Source organism: Eurypyga helias, unplaced genomic scaffold (genome assembly GCF_000690775.1).
Source record: "Eurypyga helias isolate BGI_N326 unplaced genomic scaffold, ASM69077v1 scaffold10965, whole genome shotgun sequence".
In the NCBI taxonomy this organism is placed as follows: domain Eukaryota; kingdom Metazoa; phylum Chordata; class Aves; order Eurypygiformes; family Eurypygidae; genus Eurypyga; species Eurypyga helias.
In genome coordinates, this window is record NW_010249663.1 from 48,926 (window position 1) to 62,735 (window position 13,810).

General features: G+C 43.0%; 1 protein-coding gene across 1 annotated transcript in view; it reads left to right on the top strand.

Moving 5' to 3' along the window:
* The window catches only part of ST3GAL1 (ST3 beta-galactoside alpha-2,3-sialyltransferase 1), a 23,200-nt gene extending 16,316 nt beyond the window's left edge, over nt 1-6,884 (top strand). The window contains exons 4-6 of the mRNA XM_010151450.1: nt 1,684-1,729; nt 4,212-4,331; nt 6,141-6,884. Of these exons, the coding sequence (XP_010149752.1) occupies nt 1,684-1,729; nt 4,212-4,331; nt 6,141-6,314 (340 nt within the window). The 3' untranslated portion in view covers nt 6,315-6,884. The remainder of the gene's footprint in view (nt 1-1,683; nt 1,730-4,211; nt 4,332-6,140) is intronic.
* The last annotated feature ends 6,926 nt before the right edge of the window (nt 6,885-13,810 follow it).

The following is a 13,810-nucleotide window of genomic DNA, read 5'->3' on the forward strand; positions in this document are numbered from 1 at the left end:
TGTCTGGTGTAAGGTGTCCCTGTCCATGGCAGGGGGTTTGGAACTAGATGGTCTTTAAGGTCCCTTCCAACCCAAACCATTCTATGATTCTATGATTCTGTAGTGGGTCCCTAGCTCCCTGGTTACTGTGCAGCCCAGTTTTTACATGATCATAATGGCAAAGGTCTCCATTTGGTCTTAACCAGGGTGCCAATACTTTCCAGGCAGTTGCATGAAATTCTGCAGCCAAGTGACAGTAGGACTTAGGTATTGCTTCTGAAAAAAACAAAATATCCCATGATTAAAATGGCTAATGTCATCTGACAGGAGCTACAGTAGTGTCCTGGTTGGATTAGAGCTCTCTGCAAATATGTCCTCCATGTCACTTTTTAAGAAAAGACAGCTGTTTGGTTTTATAGTAATAATGAGATATTACCTTTAAAGAAGCCCTTTATGTTTTCATAACCACAAAAAGCCATGGAATCACCAAGCCTACTTTTACTGACTTTGCTAACCATGATCAGACATGGGAGGCAGATGCAAGGGCAGATTTGCTGAGGGCAGATTAAGAAGTCTGCATGGGTGTCCCTTTCCCCGTTAGCATGTCGTGTCACATCTCAGGGGGCTGGAATCCACCCGTCACATTTTCCATTGCATCCAGCCTTGGGCAGGGATCTAAGGTGAGGAGTATACAGAAGTACCTAAGGAGCCGAGGACATTGCCAGGTCACCACTGGTTCGGGATGACTTAAAATGATGTTTCAAAGTGCTAATGATCTGTGGTTCAAAAAGAAATAAAACATTAATGACAGGAACCTTGTTGTTACCAAAACAAAAACATTTAGATTGAACTAATGGAAGGTTTCGGTGGCTTATCACAACCCGTCTAAAAAGTATGCGGAGTATGTTCTGGGATATAGTCTAGTTACAAGGCCAGTTCAGAATTTTCTCACTTGAAGCAAACTCCGGGAGATATTTTTTCTACAGCACTCATGATGAGCTGTGCAATGCCAGCATGCACTGTGCATGAGATATGGGGAAGAAAAGATTTTTTTGTTTTCAAGACACAACTACTGATTTCAACCCAATCATATGGTATAACTTGGAAGTTTTATGATGGGAACCGCAGGAAGCCTTCAGCATCCCTCTGGGGAGAAGGGGAATAGCTTGCAGGTGAGGGGCTGTGTACTGGGAATGCCAGAGTTTCACCTAACCACAGAAATTATGAACTCTACATACTGATGAACTCTCTCGAAAATCATGCAGCAGCTACAAGTATTAGGAGGGGAAAAGTCTCCCCCTGGTGGGAAAATGTTTTTCTGCCATGAAATTAATCAGAAAGCCTTTCCCGTCATCAAAGTGCAGAACTGCAACAGTCATGGGTCAAGAATCACAAGTCATGGGCTCCACACAATATTGACTTTACAATATATTATCAATTAAATTTTTTATGTTCTATTCTCATTAATTACTTTGAAAATTTAAAAAAGTAATGGCTTCCTAAAAACTTGTTTCAGTGACACCTCAGTTTTCTATTACTTAATTACAACCTTGTTTTCCAGCAATTCATTGAATTTATTGCTCTCAAATAATTTGAATTTATTCCTGTACATGAAGAATATTCTTTTTTTCTTTGGAAATATGGGAAAATATTAATATATTTGGCTTTTAGTAATCTTGATGGTGATTTTTTTTCTTCTAACAGCACATATGTTCCAGTTCCACGGAAAATCAAAGTCAAAAGAGAAAAGGTGAGCAATGCTGATTTGTGAATTTGTTCTGTAAATCTACTTGTAGGTCTTTTACCTCTCTGGGAGACTGCAAGAATCCAAAGAACTCCTTGACATTCATAAAACCAGAATACATACACTTTACAGGGCTCAGCTAAAAGCTCCTGTGTGCCATTCAGACCATAGATCAACCACTAAATAGCTGAGGTTGGAAAGAAATTGCTTTTCTGACTATGCCATCACATTACTGCTGTTCTGAAGGTTGTCTTGCTTCCTCTGGTACTGCTCGGAGAGATTTAAGGTGTACCATTGCCTAACTGTGCTCACCCTCCACAGCAGTTGCTCTATTCCCACCCATTGCAGTCATTTGGATGTAATGGCACTTTGAGATGTGGAGAATGTTTGGAGTTTTTAAAAAATAATTTGTCTGTTTACATACCAAGGATGTTTCTCACTCCTGGGTCAGTTCCTTGTAATAAAGAGCTGAGTTAACTGAACAAATAAAGCTGTGTGTTTTCAAGTCAGTGAAGAATTCAAGATGGTATGAATGGCTCTTGGGGAAGGCTCTTAGCCCACAGCTATAATAACTGCCTGTACCCAGTTCAACAAGCCTGGGGACTGGGCTCCGGCCAAGTCCATGCTGGTTTTCCCCCAAGTGTATTAATACTCTCCCAGGCAGTGTTCAAGTAAGGTTTGGTGCATAGCACAGGCCAGGGAGTATTCCCTGTTTTGCACAGGGACAGAATTGAGCAATGTGGACATGATCTCTGCCATGGCACTTTCCTCAAGACACCTCTGACCCATTTTATTTCATAGTGTGGATGTGTAGAAGGCAATCGGTCAGGGCACCTCGCTCACTTCTCTGAGAAGGTCAAAGAAAGATGGGACAGACCTAGTGCCCACCCTACAGCAGTCAGAAGAGCCCCTCCCATACATACTTACTCATTGCCCAAATATGTTGTGGTTTAATAGGCATGCCCTACTGCTGGAGGCAGGGTTTCCCATGGGGCAGGGTGGTCATTCATATGTTGGACCTTTAGCCACAGTGCAAAGACTTTTGTTGCTGTAGCTGCATGGTTTGAGGCCATATAACCAAAACAGCCTGTGTAGGGAGAGGTAAAAGATGGGTTTTTTTCCACAGACCTTACAGCAAAATAAAAGTCTCATTCTCTCAGCATTTGGAGAGGCTGATTTTCAGAGGAGCTCAGACTCCTAATGTCTCAAGGGATGGTAAGGTATAATTTTAGCCCCAGAGCATTAAAATCACAGATGAAAGCACATGTCCTTCATTCAGGAGGCCAGGTTTTGCCAAAGGCTTAAGATGAGACCTTTAACCAGTATCAGTTTATATTCCTGTGCTTCCAACCGTGGACCTCTGGGGGTATTAAATAATGATTTAGCTCATCCCTACCTGTTGTGAGGAAGACATTAACCTCTGTGAAACCCATGTGAGATGCATTTCAGCAGGGTGTTAAACTCACATCACAGGTGAGTAGCACCAGCCCAAGGTACAGCTGGTGATATGAAGCAGCTTCCCAAGCAAGAAGATGAAAAGCTTCTATTTCTTCCCACACCACGCAATGCAAAACACACTATGGGAAGCGATTACACACAGATACAATATCAGCAATTAACCTCTGACTTTGTAAAAGGAAAAGCCTTGCAGCTAACCATATAGCGCTGAAATGCTACACTCTAATTACAAACACAGCATGGAGGGAAAAGCCTCTCTTTGCCGGATTCAGGGAAGGGGGTTGAAACCAAGAGCTCCCACCAGTCCTTGGATTTAATGTACACTCAAGTCTGATCTTAAATGCTCACATGGCCTCATAATTTCCCCAGGAAATAAACCAGTGGAGTAAGAGGCATAGAAAAATAGCATGTTTGGGAAACAGGAGAAATGCAGATGACACAGCCTGATAGGCTTCCTGATAGGTTACACCTGACTTATGGTTTCCTTAGATCTGTACTATAGAGAGACATGGTTGGTATATTGTGCAGAAGATGCACTTGCGCCTCCGTTCCTAGACAAATTATGTTGGATTCAATGATCTTAAGGGTTTTTTCCAACCTAAATGATTCTGTGAGTCTATGATTCTGTGAAATCTGGCATGGCATCTTACACTTGCCCTGCTCAGGCCTTCAACTCCCCAGAGCTCACCTGCATTACAGTAGGATGCTGCAGGGAGACATGAATGCCTAGTTTTCTTCTCACTTGTGTCACTTCATACCCGTTGGTTTCAGTAGGAATCACCCAGGATTGACAACAGTGTAAGGAGATGGGGTATCAAGACCAAGGAAGAAATATTCATGTGTACTTGCATGTGGCAAATATTCCTGAATGCACTTAACCACAGGACTTTCTTTTTGCCTTTCACCTGCCCTCAGGGAATAACTAGTATTCCTTTCTCCCCCACTCACCTACCCCAGTGTCCTTTCAGGATTAATTGTTTTTTTTTTTCCAGGGCATTTTACTAATGACTATTTCTCTAATTTTGCCTAGATCCTGGTTTATAATCCAGCTTTTATGAAATACGTCTATGAAAACTGGCTCCAGCATCATGGGAGATACCCCTCCACAGGCATTCTGTCTTTGATATTTGCACTCCACGTATGCGATGAGGTCTGTCTGTGTTTGGATACATGGATGAAAAATCAGGACATTTCACACTGAAGTGGCAGGAATATGCCCTGGCCACTCACTCAACCCTCTCTATCTTCCCTGCTATTTGCTTCTTCAAAGAGAAGCAGAGTCCTCAGTAACAGGCATATATGCTCAAATGACAGAGACTGATTTTTTTCATGTCAGCAAGTAGTAGGGTTTAAATGCATTCCAGGGGAATATAATTAAACATAAATACTGGGATTCCACATGGTATGAAAAGACATCTAAATATGGATGTTGTCCATGCCCATTTAGTTAGTGGAAGCTCAAATTGCCCTGAGCATGTTTTCTGCTGCTAGCTGCCAGGTCAAAAAAGTACAAGTCTCTCAGCCTTGTGTGACATCTGCCTGTCATGAGTAAATGTACTGACTACCTAAGGGCATCTCAAATGGCACTTACATTTGGGCAACTGCACTGAGGTCTTTTCCATCTCATCAGTGGAGACAAGGGTCTGATCAGCAAACCAACCATCTGCTAAGACATTAAGGGAGCAGGATTGGTCTCTGGTTTCCAGTGACTGTGCTACCTGAATCAACACTGACAGTAATGGATGCTCAGACACCTCTATTTGGTATCTGCATCTTAAACATAATCCTACCTGAAGAACTTTGATGATCAGGTCTTACATAAGCCGATTTGGGGAATGCAGATGGTCTATTTTCAAATCCAAGCTTGTGGGTTTATACAGTAGGTTATGGTAAATGCCCTGCTCCAGCAGTTACTTGAAGGAATTCCCTGGCTTGAGTAAAGTGAGGTGTTTCTAGGTGATTAGAAACTTAGATAGTTAGTGTAAGGCCAGGTCAGCTCTGCAAAATCCTGTAAGCATGAGCTTGTAAGCTTGGGGATGAAAATCACTGTGCTGGCAAAATTCCTGGCCTGGACACAGATCCACTCATGAAAAAGAGCTTTTGTCACCTAGGCCTGTGTTGCTTGGAGAGGCAAAGGAAATGCTCCTAATGATGCTGACAGAAACTGTACCATAGTCAAGGCAGATAGGATGGGCAGCATGGGTGGAGCCTTTTTCTAGTAAGCAAGCAATGAGCAGCGCTCTGACGTTTCCAAAAATAACTTCAAACCAACTCATATTTGGGTGGGTCCGGGTGTGAGTGCATTAGGGTGCTTGTTTTGTGGACTGTGACCCTTTCCAACCCAGTCATATAGCCACGTTCAGTTTCAGTAAAAGTCAACTGTCATGTTTGGACTTTACCACCAGAGGAGACGGGCGTAGTCATTGATGAGTGAGCTGCTGGGAGAGGAAAGGCCATAGGCCTATACACACACAAAGAACATGATGTCCCTCTGCCCCTGAAGGGACTGCAGATGTCATATAATTGTGTAAGGGAGGGTCGGCATGGGTCATCAGTTGGAAGACTAGGAGGAAAACTGATATCTTCCATGCTTTTGGGCCTTAATCAGTTAAAGAGGAGATTCCCAACCCAAGTCACTGACCTCCTGAGGTCAAACATCATGCTTAGGGAACAAGAATGTGTTTTTCGTACTGCTGAAGAAGAATTCATGGGTAGAATTTTCCTTTTCTGTCTGTGTTCAGGTATGGTGGTGGTCTCCGCATAGCTTAGGATGTAATGTCCCTTGAGCAGGGCTTGGACTGCTAGTCTGTGATTGCATCATCTTTATGCAGTAGAATAGCTTGGTACACCACCAAGGACCTCAGGTGCTGCTGCCTAAAGAGAAACTGGGAATCTAAAGAGTGTCTTCAATATTTCAGAGCTTTCAAGCTCATAACACTAGTTCTCTCTTACTTCCTAGGTGAATGTGTATGGTTTTGGAGCAAACAGCAAAGGACACTGGCATCACTACTGGGAAAACAATGCTTCAGCTGGAGCTTTCCGGAAGACAGGTGTCCATGACGGGGATTTTGAGTTCAATGTAACTTTGACTCTAGCCTCCATGGAAAAAATAAATTTTTTCAAGGGCAGATGACCCTGGCCACGGGGAAAAGTGGGGGCTGCAATTTCCGACACGCAGCAGAACAAAGCTCGGTGAAGATGATCTGGGCGGCGGCCAGGTTTGAATGGGTGAATCTGCGGTGGATTCGGAGCGCCTCACTGCTGCCATGCTTCCCGCAGGGAGCTCTGCCGAGGACCGGCTTCCACGCTGCGCGTGACTTACTGTCTACAGATAGCTGGGGACTACCAATCAGTTGTGGGAATAAATGAATCTCTGCTTAGGCTCTACAGCTTGTTTTCTGAATTACTGGTGAAAGATCTGCTTGTTGCAGTTAGGGGAAACCTGGGCACAGGAACTGCTTTGTGTGTCCGTTCTTTCCCCGAGTAAGGCAGGACATCCTTGAAGAAGGGTGAAAAGAGCTTCTGGGACTTGAGACACACTAGGGCAGCTGTGAACATCATAGTAAGGATTACCTCAAAGATATGAATTCACTTCTGCTGTTGATCTTCTTTTTCAACTCTCTCTTCTGTTTCCTCTATTACTTCTTGTTTCATGCTTTATTAAGCAAAAACGTGATGAAGTTGCCTGGAATAGTAAATATTTCAGCTATTGCCTCATTCTGCATTGACAGTGTCTAGAAAATACAAATCAAATCATCTCTGATCATATATTATTTAATACTGGTTCCCATACAGCCATAATGAGCGAGGAGAAAACAATACTGAAAACTGCAGCAAAAAATGGCCTTTTTAGCCACTTGTTTGTTTGTCTTGTTTGGTTATATATGTATTATTTTTTTTTGGTGGAAAATACTCTGGAATGCTCATTTTTATTTAATCAGTTTAAGATTGGAAAGTGGACTTTTTTCTTTCAGTCGTTTATATGTGCCTTTTATAACTGTGCAACGGATGTGATTTTTTTTAAATGATGACAAATACTAATTTAAACTTTTTTATAAAAGGAGGAAAAATTAACCAAAGTTTAGCCTCCGTGTGGTATACTTTTGTAGTCAAAAACAATAATAACAGTTCCTATATTGTATTTGAGGAAACGCAAACAAGACTAATTTTTAAAGGTAGCTTTTACCTTTTTTATGTGAAAATATCCAAAAGTTCCAAGGAAACTTTTCCTCGTATTTTTTTACAAATTTAGAAAGTGGTATCTCTTTAGAAGGTCTCTATTTGAAATGGAAGAAACATCACGGGTTGGGATAACAGTTAATAATACACTAGGAAACTTTGGCCCTATAGCAGCATCTACAAGAACACAATCTACACAAGCTGATCCTACAGTGTAAGCCAGACTTCAAAATTACGTGCATCTCTGGAGGAATGAGTGTATTAATGTCAGTACCTCTAGGCAGTGAGAGGAAGGAAGTGACAGTGGAGATTTTATATCCACAAATCTTTGCTAGAATCAATGCGTTCAGTCCTCAAGGACAGATAAAGTATGAATCCAAGAACAAAGTTCATGTAGTGAAGAATGGAGAACAGTGGGTTTTGCTTCTTGATATCATGAAAATAAGATTCATGGATTATTGACCCATTCTCAGCGCTGGTGAAGCTAATGGAGTTCTTGCCACAGACTTCAAGAGACTTTAGATCAGGCTTGGAAAGAATGGCATATTTAATTTTTAATGGATTATGATGGTTGGGGTTTGTGGCAATTATCATCTAAATGACTTGTCTTTCATGCACCAGTTATGGCAGCATGTCCAGGTGGATGAGTATGTGATCTCAGTGAAAGCCTAGCCCTTTGACCAGCGATGTGCTTCAGTCCACGTCTTATCCCCTCGTCTTTCCATGCCAGTTGTTTACAGTGAGCTCCCCTCCAAGGCATCAGTTCACGGCACAATGACCTGGTCAGCTGGAATATCCCTGTTTTGGGCCACAGCATCACTCGCCAAAATGAATCGTTTCACTCACATGAGTATTCCTGGACTCGCAGTGTATAAAGAGCTGAGGATGCCAAATATCTGTGCAGTGAACTGACCTCACTTCGCTGTACACCTGACCCTTCAGTTCAGCAATACGAAAAGGGCAGGATGTTCAAATCCTCATGCTGAGACCTTTGCATGATCTTCATGTCAAGAAGCCCTTTCCCAGCATGGTGGCCAGCAGAACTACCCACCTGTGCATGTCACAGGCACAGCAAATTTAGTGGGCTTATTACCGTCCTCTACATGTCTTTTGTAAAAGACCAACATTTCCACCTGAACCGTATTTGTTTGTTTTAAGCATTCCCACACTTTAAATTGTTGTAATCAATATGCTTCTAGTGAGATGTCACAGGAATACAAGTAAAGCAACTTCAAGAGGCAAAAGACTGCATGGAATACCCCGCTGGCATCTTCACCCTGTAGCTGGATTTTGGAGATACTTTTTCGTTGTGAGCTTCAAATCCTTTTTTTTTTTTTTTTCCTCTTGTGGACAGATGTCAGTCATTCAGAAACATTTCATTGTTGTTTCAGTCATTTTTAGAAAGACTTGGAAGAAAACTCACGGTGATTTGGTACCCAAATCCCATTGATGTTTTTTTAATCACAAGTGACAGTTTGGTATCAAAGAAAGTGGTAAAAACAAATCATCTATTTTCCTAGCCTGTGTTGTTCCAAAACCTTCCTTTTGCTGCCCAAATTATATTTCCAATTTTCCCCTGAATATTCTGCCTTTGACAGCACATATCAAACATCACGGCTCATACTATTGTGATAGATTTAGTGTCTTCATCATGGAACAAGCTGCAATTCCCAGTTAACTTTCTTGCTGACAGCAAGCAGTAACTGTGTACCCCTGATGTCCATTTTTCACAGTGCGACAGGAATCGAGTGGACTTTTCTAGCTGTAGGATGACGGATAATCTGTGCCATCACATTTCTGTTCCAGAGGAACATTTTCTAGAGTCCTTTAGGCAGCTCCTGTATTAGATCTTTGAGTTTCTATACAATTTTGCTGCTCTTTCAAATGCCTTCAGAATAGGGAGATACCAACAGATGATATGGAGGGAAGAATTAATTCCCACTGCCAATATTGAAGACTGTCTGTTCCTTCTAGAAACTTTCTGGGTTTATTTTGTTTAAAAGAACAACAAAGAAAAACATTTAGCAACATATCAAGGCTTCAAACTCTTGGACTATATTTGCCACCACTGCAAAGTCTCTGAAACACTCCTTGAGTGTGTGTAATGTTTTTTACCAAAGCCAAATCTCTTGAGCACTTTTTTTCTCCTATGACCAGATTTTCTTCCTATTTTCCTTTGACTACATGATCAATTATGTGGTGGGGTTTTTTGGGTTTGTTTTTGGTTTTTCTCTGAGGGTGGGGAGTCTCACTCAATCATCCATTAACATTTAATTTATTTAATTTTCCAGTATGCAATGGATCAAAATAAATTTTTTATTGTAATCAAATTAAAGATGTTTCTCTCTGTACACATTTCCTTTTTCTTCCCACAATATTTCCATTATCTCCTAGAACCTCCTCTGTCCCATAACAGTGTAATGAAGCCTTATTGCACTTACTTTCCTGTAAGTTACTTTCCTCTACACTTTCCACCCACCCTTCAAGTGACATCAACATGCCTCAGGCTGGTGGAAAGCTTGTGGTCATGGGCTGCTCAGCTTACAGCAGCTCTAGGCCTCTCTGGAGAAAAAAACTATATGCCTGTGGTCTCCTGACCACCTGATATTTAAGTGATATATAAGGGAAATTAAGGCAGATTCAGAAATCAGTGACTTGAGATTCAACTCACCTGTTTGTCACTAACAGACCCACCTCCCTTGATAGGAGAGATGCTGGGGAATCTATCCCAGATCCCTATTTTAAGGAATTAATTTAGTTGCTATGGTCACACAAGCACTTTAGTCATGGGTGGCCTAGGCTGTCCATTAGAAGAACGCCATCTAGGAGATGGACATTGTTGATGTTACAAATGCAGCCCGCAGTGGGTGCAGTGAGTTCACTCAGAGAATCAGGTGTCACTTCAGCATGCCATATTGCCTCTTCGGCATGACCTTGGCCTTACTTGGGGAGACTCCACCTTAACTATTTCTTGTGGACCTCATTAGCTGTTCAGTTTGCTTGAGCACCATTTCCATTCATTGTTTAAGAGAGTGAGTAGGGTAGATGTCCTAGCAGAGGCAAGTTACCCATTGAAATGCAACCAGCCTGGTTGCTTAGTGATAGAAGCTGAGGAAGTCATCACAGGGCAGCTCAGGAAGCTCCTGTTCAGATACAGGCAATAGTAACATCATTGTTTAATAGAATGGTTTAGGTTGGAAGGCAACTTAAAGATCACCTGGTTCCAACCCCCCTGCCATGGGCAGGGACACCTTCCGCTTGGTCAGGTTGATGGTCACACTGAGAGCTGTTTCCAGTGGGACCTTCAGAGGACAAAGTTCTTAGGAGCTGCTTTGCACTTTGCTTTTCAACCCAGGCTCTAGACATGCTGCATCAGTGAGGTATTAACCACTGTTAATGGATAAAGCCCAGCCAGCGTATACTTGTTGAAAATGAGTGGAAAGTAGAGGCACAGAAGTCTGAGGACCTATCCTAGTCACTTCAAGTCTTGAAGCCTGGTTTCCAACCAGAGCTTCTATAACCAGGCTGGCCACAGGGTTGTCCCAAACAGAGAAAGTAGGAGTGATAACCTGGGATGGCTATTGCACTGGACAGTCCTTCACCGTGGCTCTGTACCTTCATACTTGCCACTGTGCAGAGGAGAGGGAAAGCACATGCTCTTCTGTAATCCTCAGCAAAGCAAAGTAACACTAGGAACAGCTCGCTCTTGAAAATCATTTTGCATTTTGCTTCATGTCCACTCACATTGAAATGCAGGTTCCAGGTTTGAAATTATTTTTTCAGCAAAGCAATTTGCATAAACTCACAAGCTAAAAGACTGCCTGAAACCAGTAAAACATGCAGCCACAACATCAGTAACATCCAGACAGATGGACTGACCACAGGAGTTGGACAAGGACTTTGGTTATACCATCAAACAAAGAAAGAAAATACCCACAGAGGAACAATGTGGCTTCGGTTCATGGCATGGGTTCCTTTGATGGCTCATGTTCAGGATAGCAATTAAAACCAACAAATGAAAAGGTAAGGCAGTCCCTTGCCACCTTTAAAAATGGCCGTTTTCATTTGTCTCTCCTACAGACTTTCAGGGAGCAGCTTTCATTACATTTTGTTATCTTCAGGCAATGTGAAATAAAATGTGGTTTACACAGTGAAAATTTCTCCAAGGTTAGGTGCTGTTATGCAGAGGTAAATCTCTGTGTTTTCAGTTTAATTTTCTCCTATAGGAAATTAATCATTTTGCTTTACTCCTTAGTTTCTAAGGTAACCTTTGGCTGGCAGAATATAAATATATCCATATAGGAATTTGTCTGTCTGTGATATTAACAATCCTACTAAGACAGGACATTTTCCGGAATAGTTACTTTTTCCACATAATCAGAGAATCCAGAGTTACACAGCAACTACCAGCTGCCTCCCTGTCTACCCAGACACTAAGTAAGAAAAGCAACCTGGCCAATGACACTAACCCTGAAGCACCTTGATGTTCCTCCAAGAATGCATCAACCAAGCCTCCAAATTCAGTGTTAGGTCAATGAGACCCTTCCAACAGTTTCTCCCTATGCTGATTTTTGTGTTTCCCTCTCTGGGGCTGGCCCCAAAGAGCTGTCACCAAACAGAAGAGCCACACATAGCTCGCCCAGCCCCAGCCCAAACCCGCACTCTGGGGCTGGGCATTTGGTCTGGCCATACCTGAGCTGTGCGTTGAAGCATAACCAGTTTGCAGCCACACCATGCGTTCAGCCTGCGCACGTGCCTGAGTGGGTTTCATATGGTAGAAAATAATGGAAAGAGACTCCTATTTCTCCTTTGCGTGTTGGAGGATTTTTATAACACATCCTCACATCCAGATATCAGAGGGTGAGTACATGAGCATGTTCCCCAAAATGCTGATGAGACACCGAGCTCCTGCCTGCAGCGGTGAAGTCACAGGCAGAGTCACGGGAGCAACTGATGACCGATGGTTCATCGCCAGGGACATCAAAGAGTTGGCTGTGAGAAGTTCTGCAAGCTGACAGCCTCTGTCATTTGAGGGCTTGATTTGAGAAGGTAGCTAAGGAAATAGAAGTAAACATCAAGATGAGCGAAATAAAAATAAAGTTAGTAGAGCTTCTAGAAAACCTTTAGAGACAAAGTCATGTTGTAACCGTTTGTTTGGTCTGTCAGAGTAGAAGGACCAGGAGTGAATTAGGCTGGTGATGCCTTTTGCCAACACATGTTGTGATTTGACCCCAGCCAGCAGCCAGTCACCCACACAGCCACTCACTCCCTTCCATCACCCTCCCCGCCACTGCCTCCATGGGACCTGGGAGAGAATAGGAAGAGCAAAGGCAAGAAAACTTGTGTGTCAAGATACAGTTTAATCAGTAAAGGAAGAAACAAAAACAAGCTATGCAAAGGCAATAAATCACTCACCATCTCCCAGCAGCAAACCAATGCCCAGCTGGTCTCTGAGCAACTGTCACCTTGGAATACAACCCCCCATCTCCTTTTCCTTCCATCCCAGTTTACTGCCGAAGTTGATGCCACATGGGATGCAATAACCATCTAAGCAATTCGGGTCAGCTGTCCCGGCTGCATCCCCTCCCAACCTCTTGCTCACCCCAGCCGAGTTGCTGATGGGGGGCAGAGGGAGAGGTCTGACACTGTGCAAACTGTTCAGCAACAGACAGAACTCTGCTGTGTTATCAACAGTGTTTTAGCCACCGATGCAAAACGCAGCGCTACACGGGCTGCTGTGCAGAAAGGTAACCCCATTCCCACCAGACTGACATAAACCAGAGACATAAAGAAGTCTATGGATTCAAGGAGTGCTGAGACCTTTCCTGACGTCTGAGAGCAGGTAATACCAACAACACCTGAGGTAAAACTTTAGCTCAGATTCACACCAAATTACCTCAGATACTAGTTCCCCATTACTCACCCATCCCACAGAAAACACCCCGGAATCAGATGAGATTACTACTCACCACTAACAGGAATGACATGATCCAAACCACAAAAACCAGGAGCTGCTTCAGGAGTGCAGCCAGGGCCACGGTTGGCAGTTCAGTTCTTGTTACTGCAGGAGCTGGACTAATATTTTAAACCAACAGCCGGGGGCAATGATAATTCACTTTTTCATGTGGCTGTGTGCATGGTGTTTGCTGCCCTCCCTGGCTTGACACAACGGTTCCTTCCCTGAAGGTCTGAGCCATTCCTCCAGAGATCATCACCTCTGGGGTGGGTTCTCGGGGGGTGGGCAAGAGAACTTCACTGCTTGTCAGCAGCTGCAAGTCTGGCTCACAGCTACGTGACTTTACAGCTAAACAGAGATCCAGCAGATGCAAGTAAATGAAGCTGGAACAATGTTTTTGTTTCCTACACTAAGCAAAGGAATGGGAAATATCAGCATGCACGGAGATTAATGGGCCTCTGAGCAGTGAGATGTGATTAACTCATTTCAGTCAG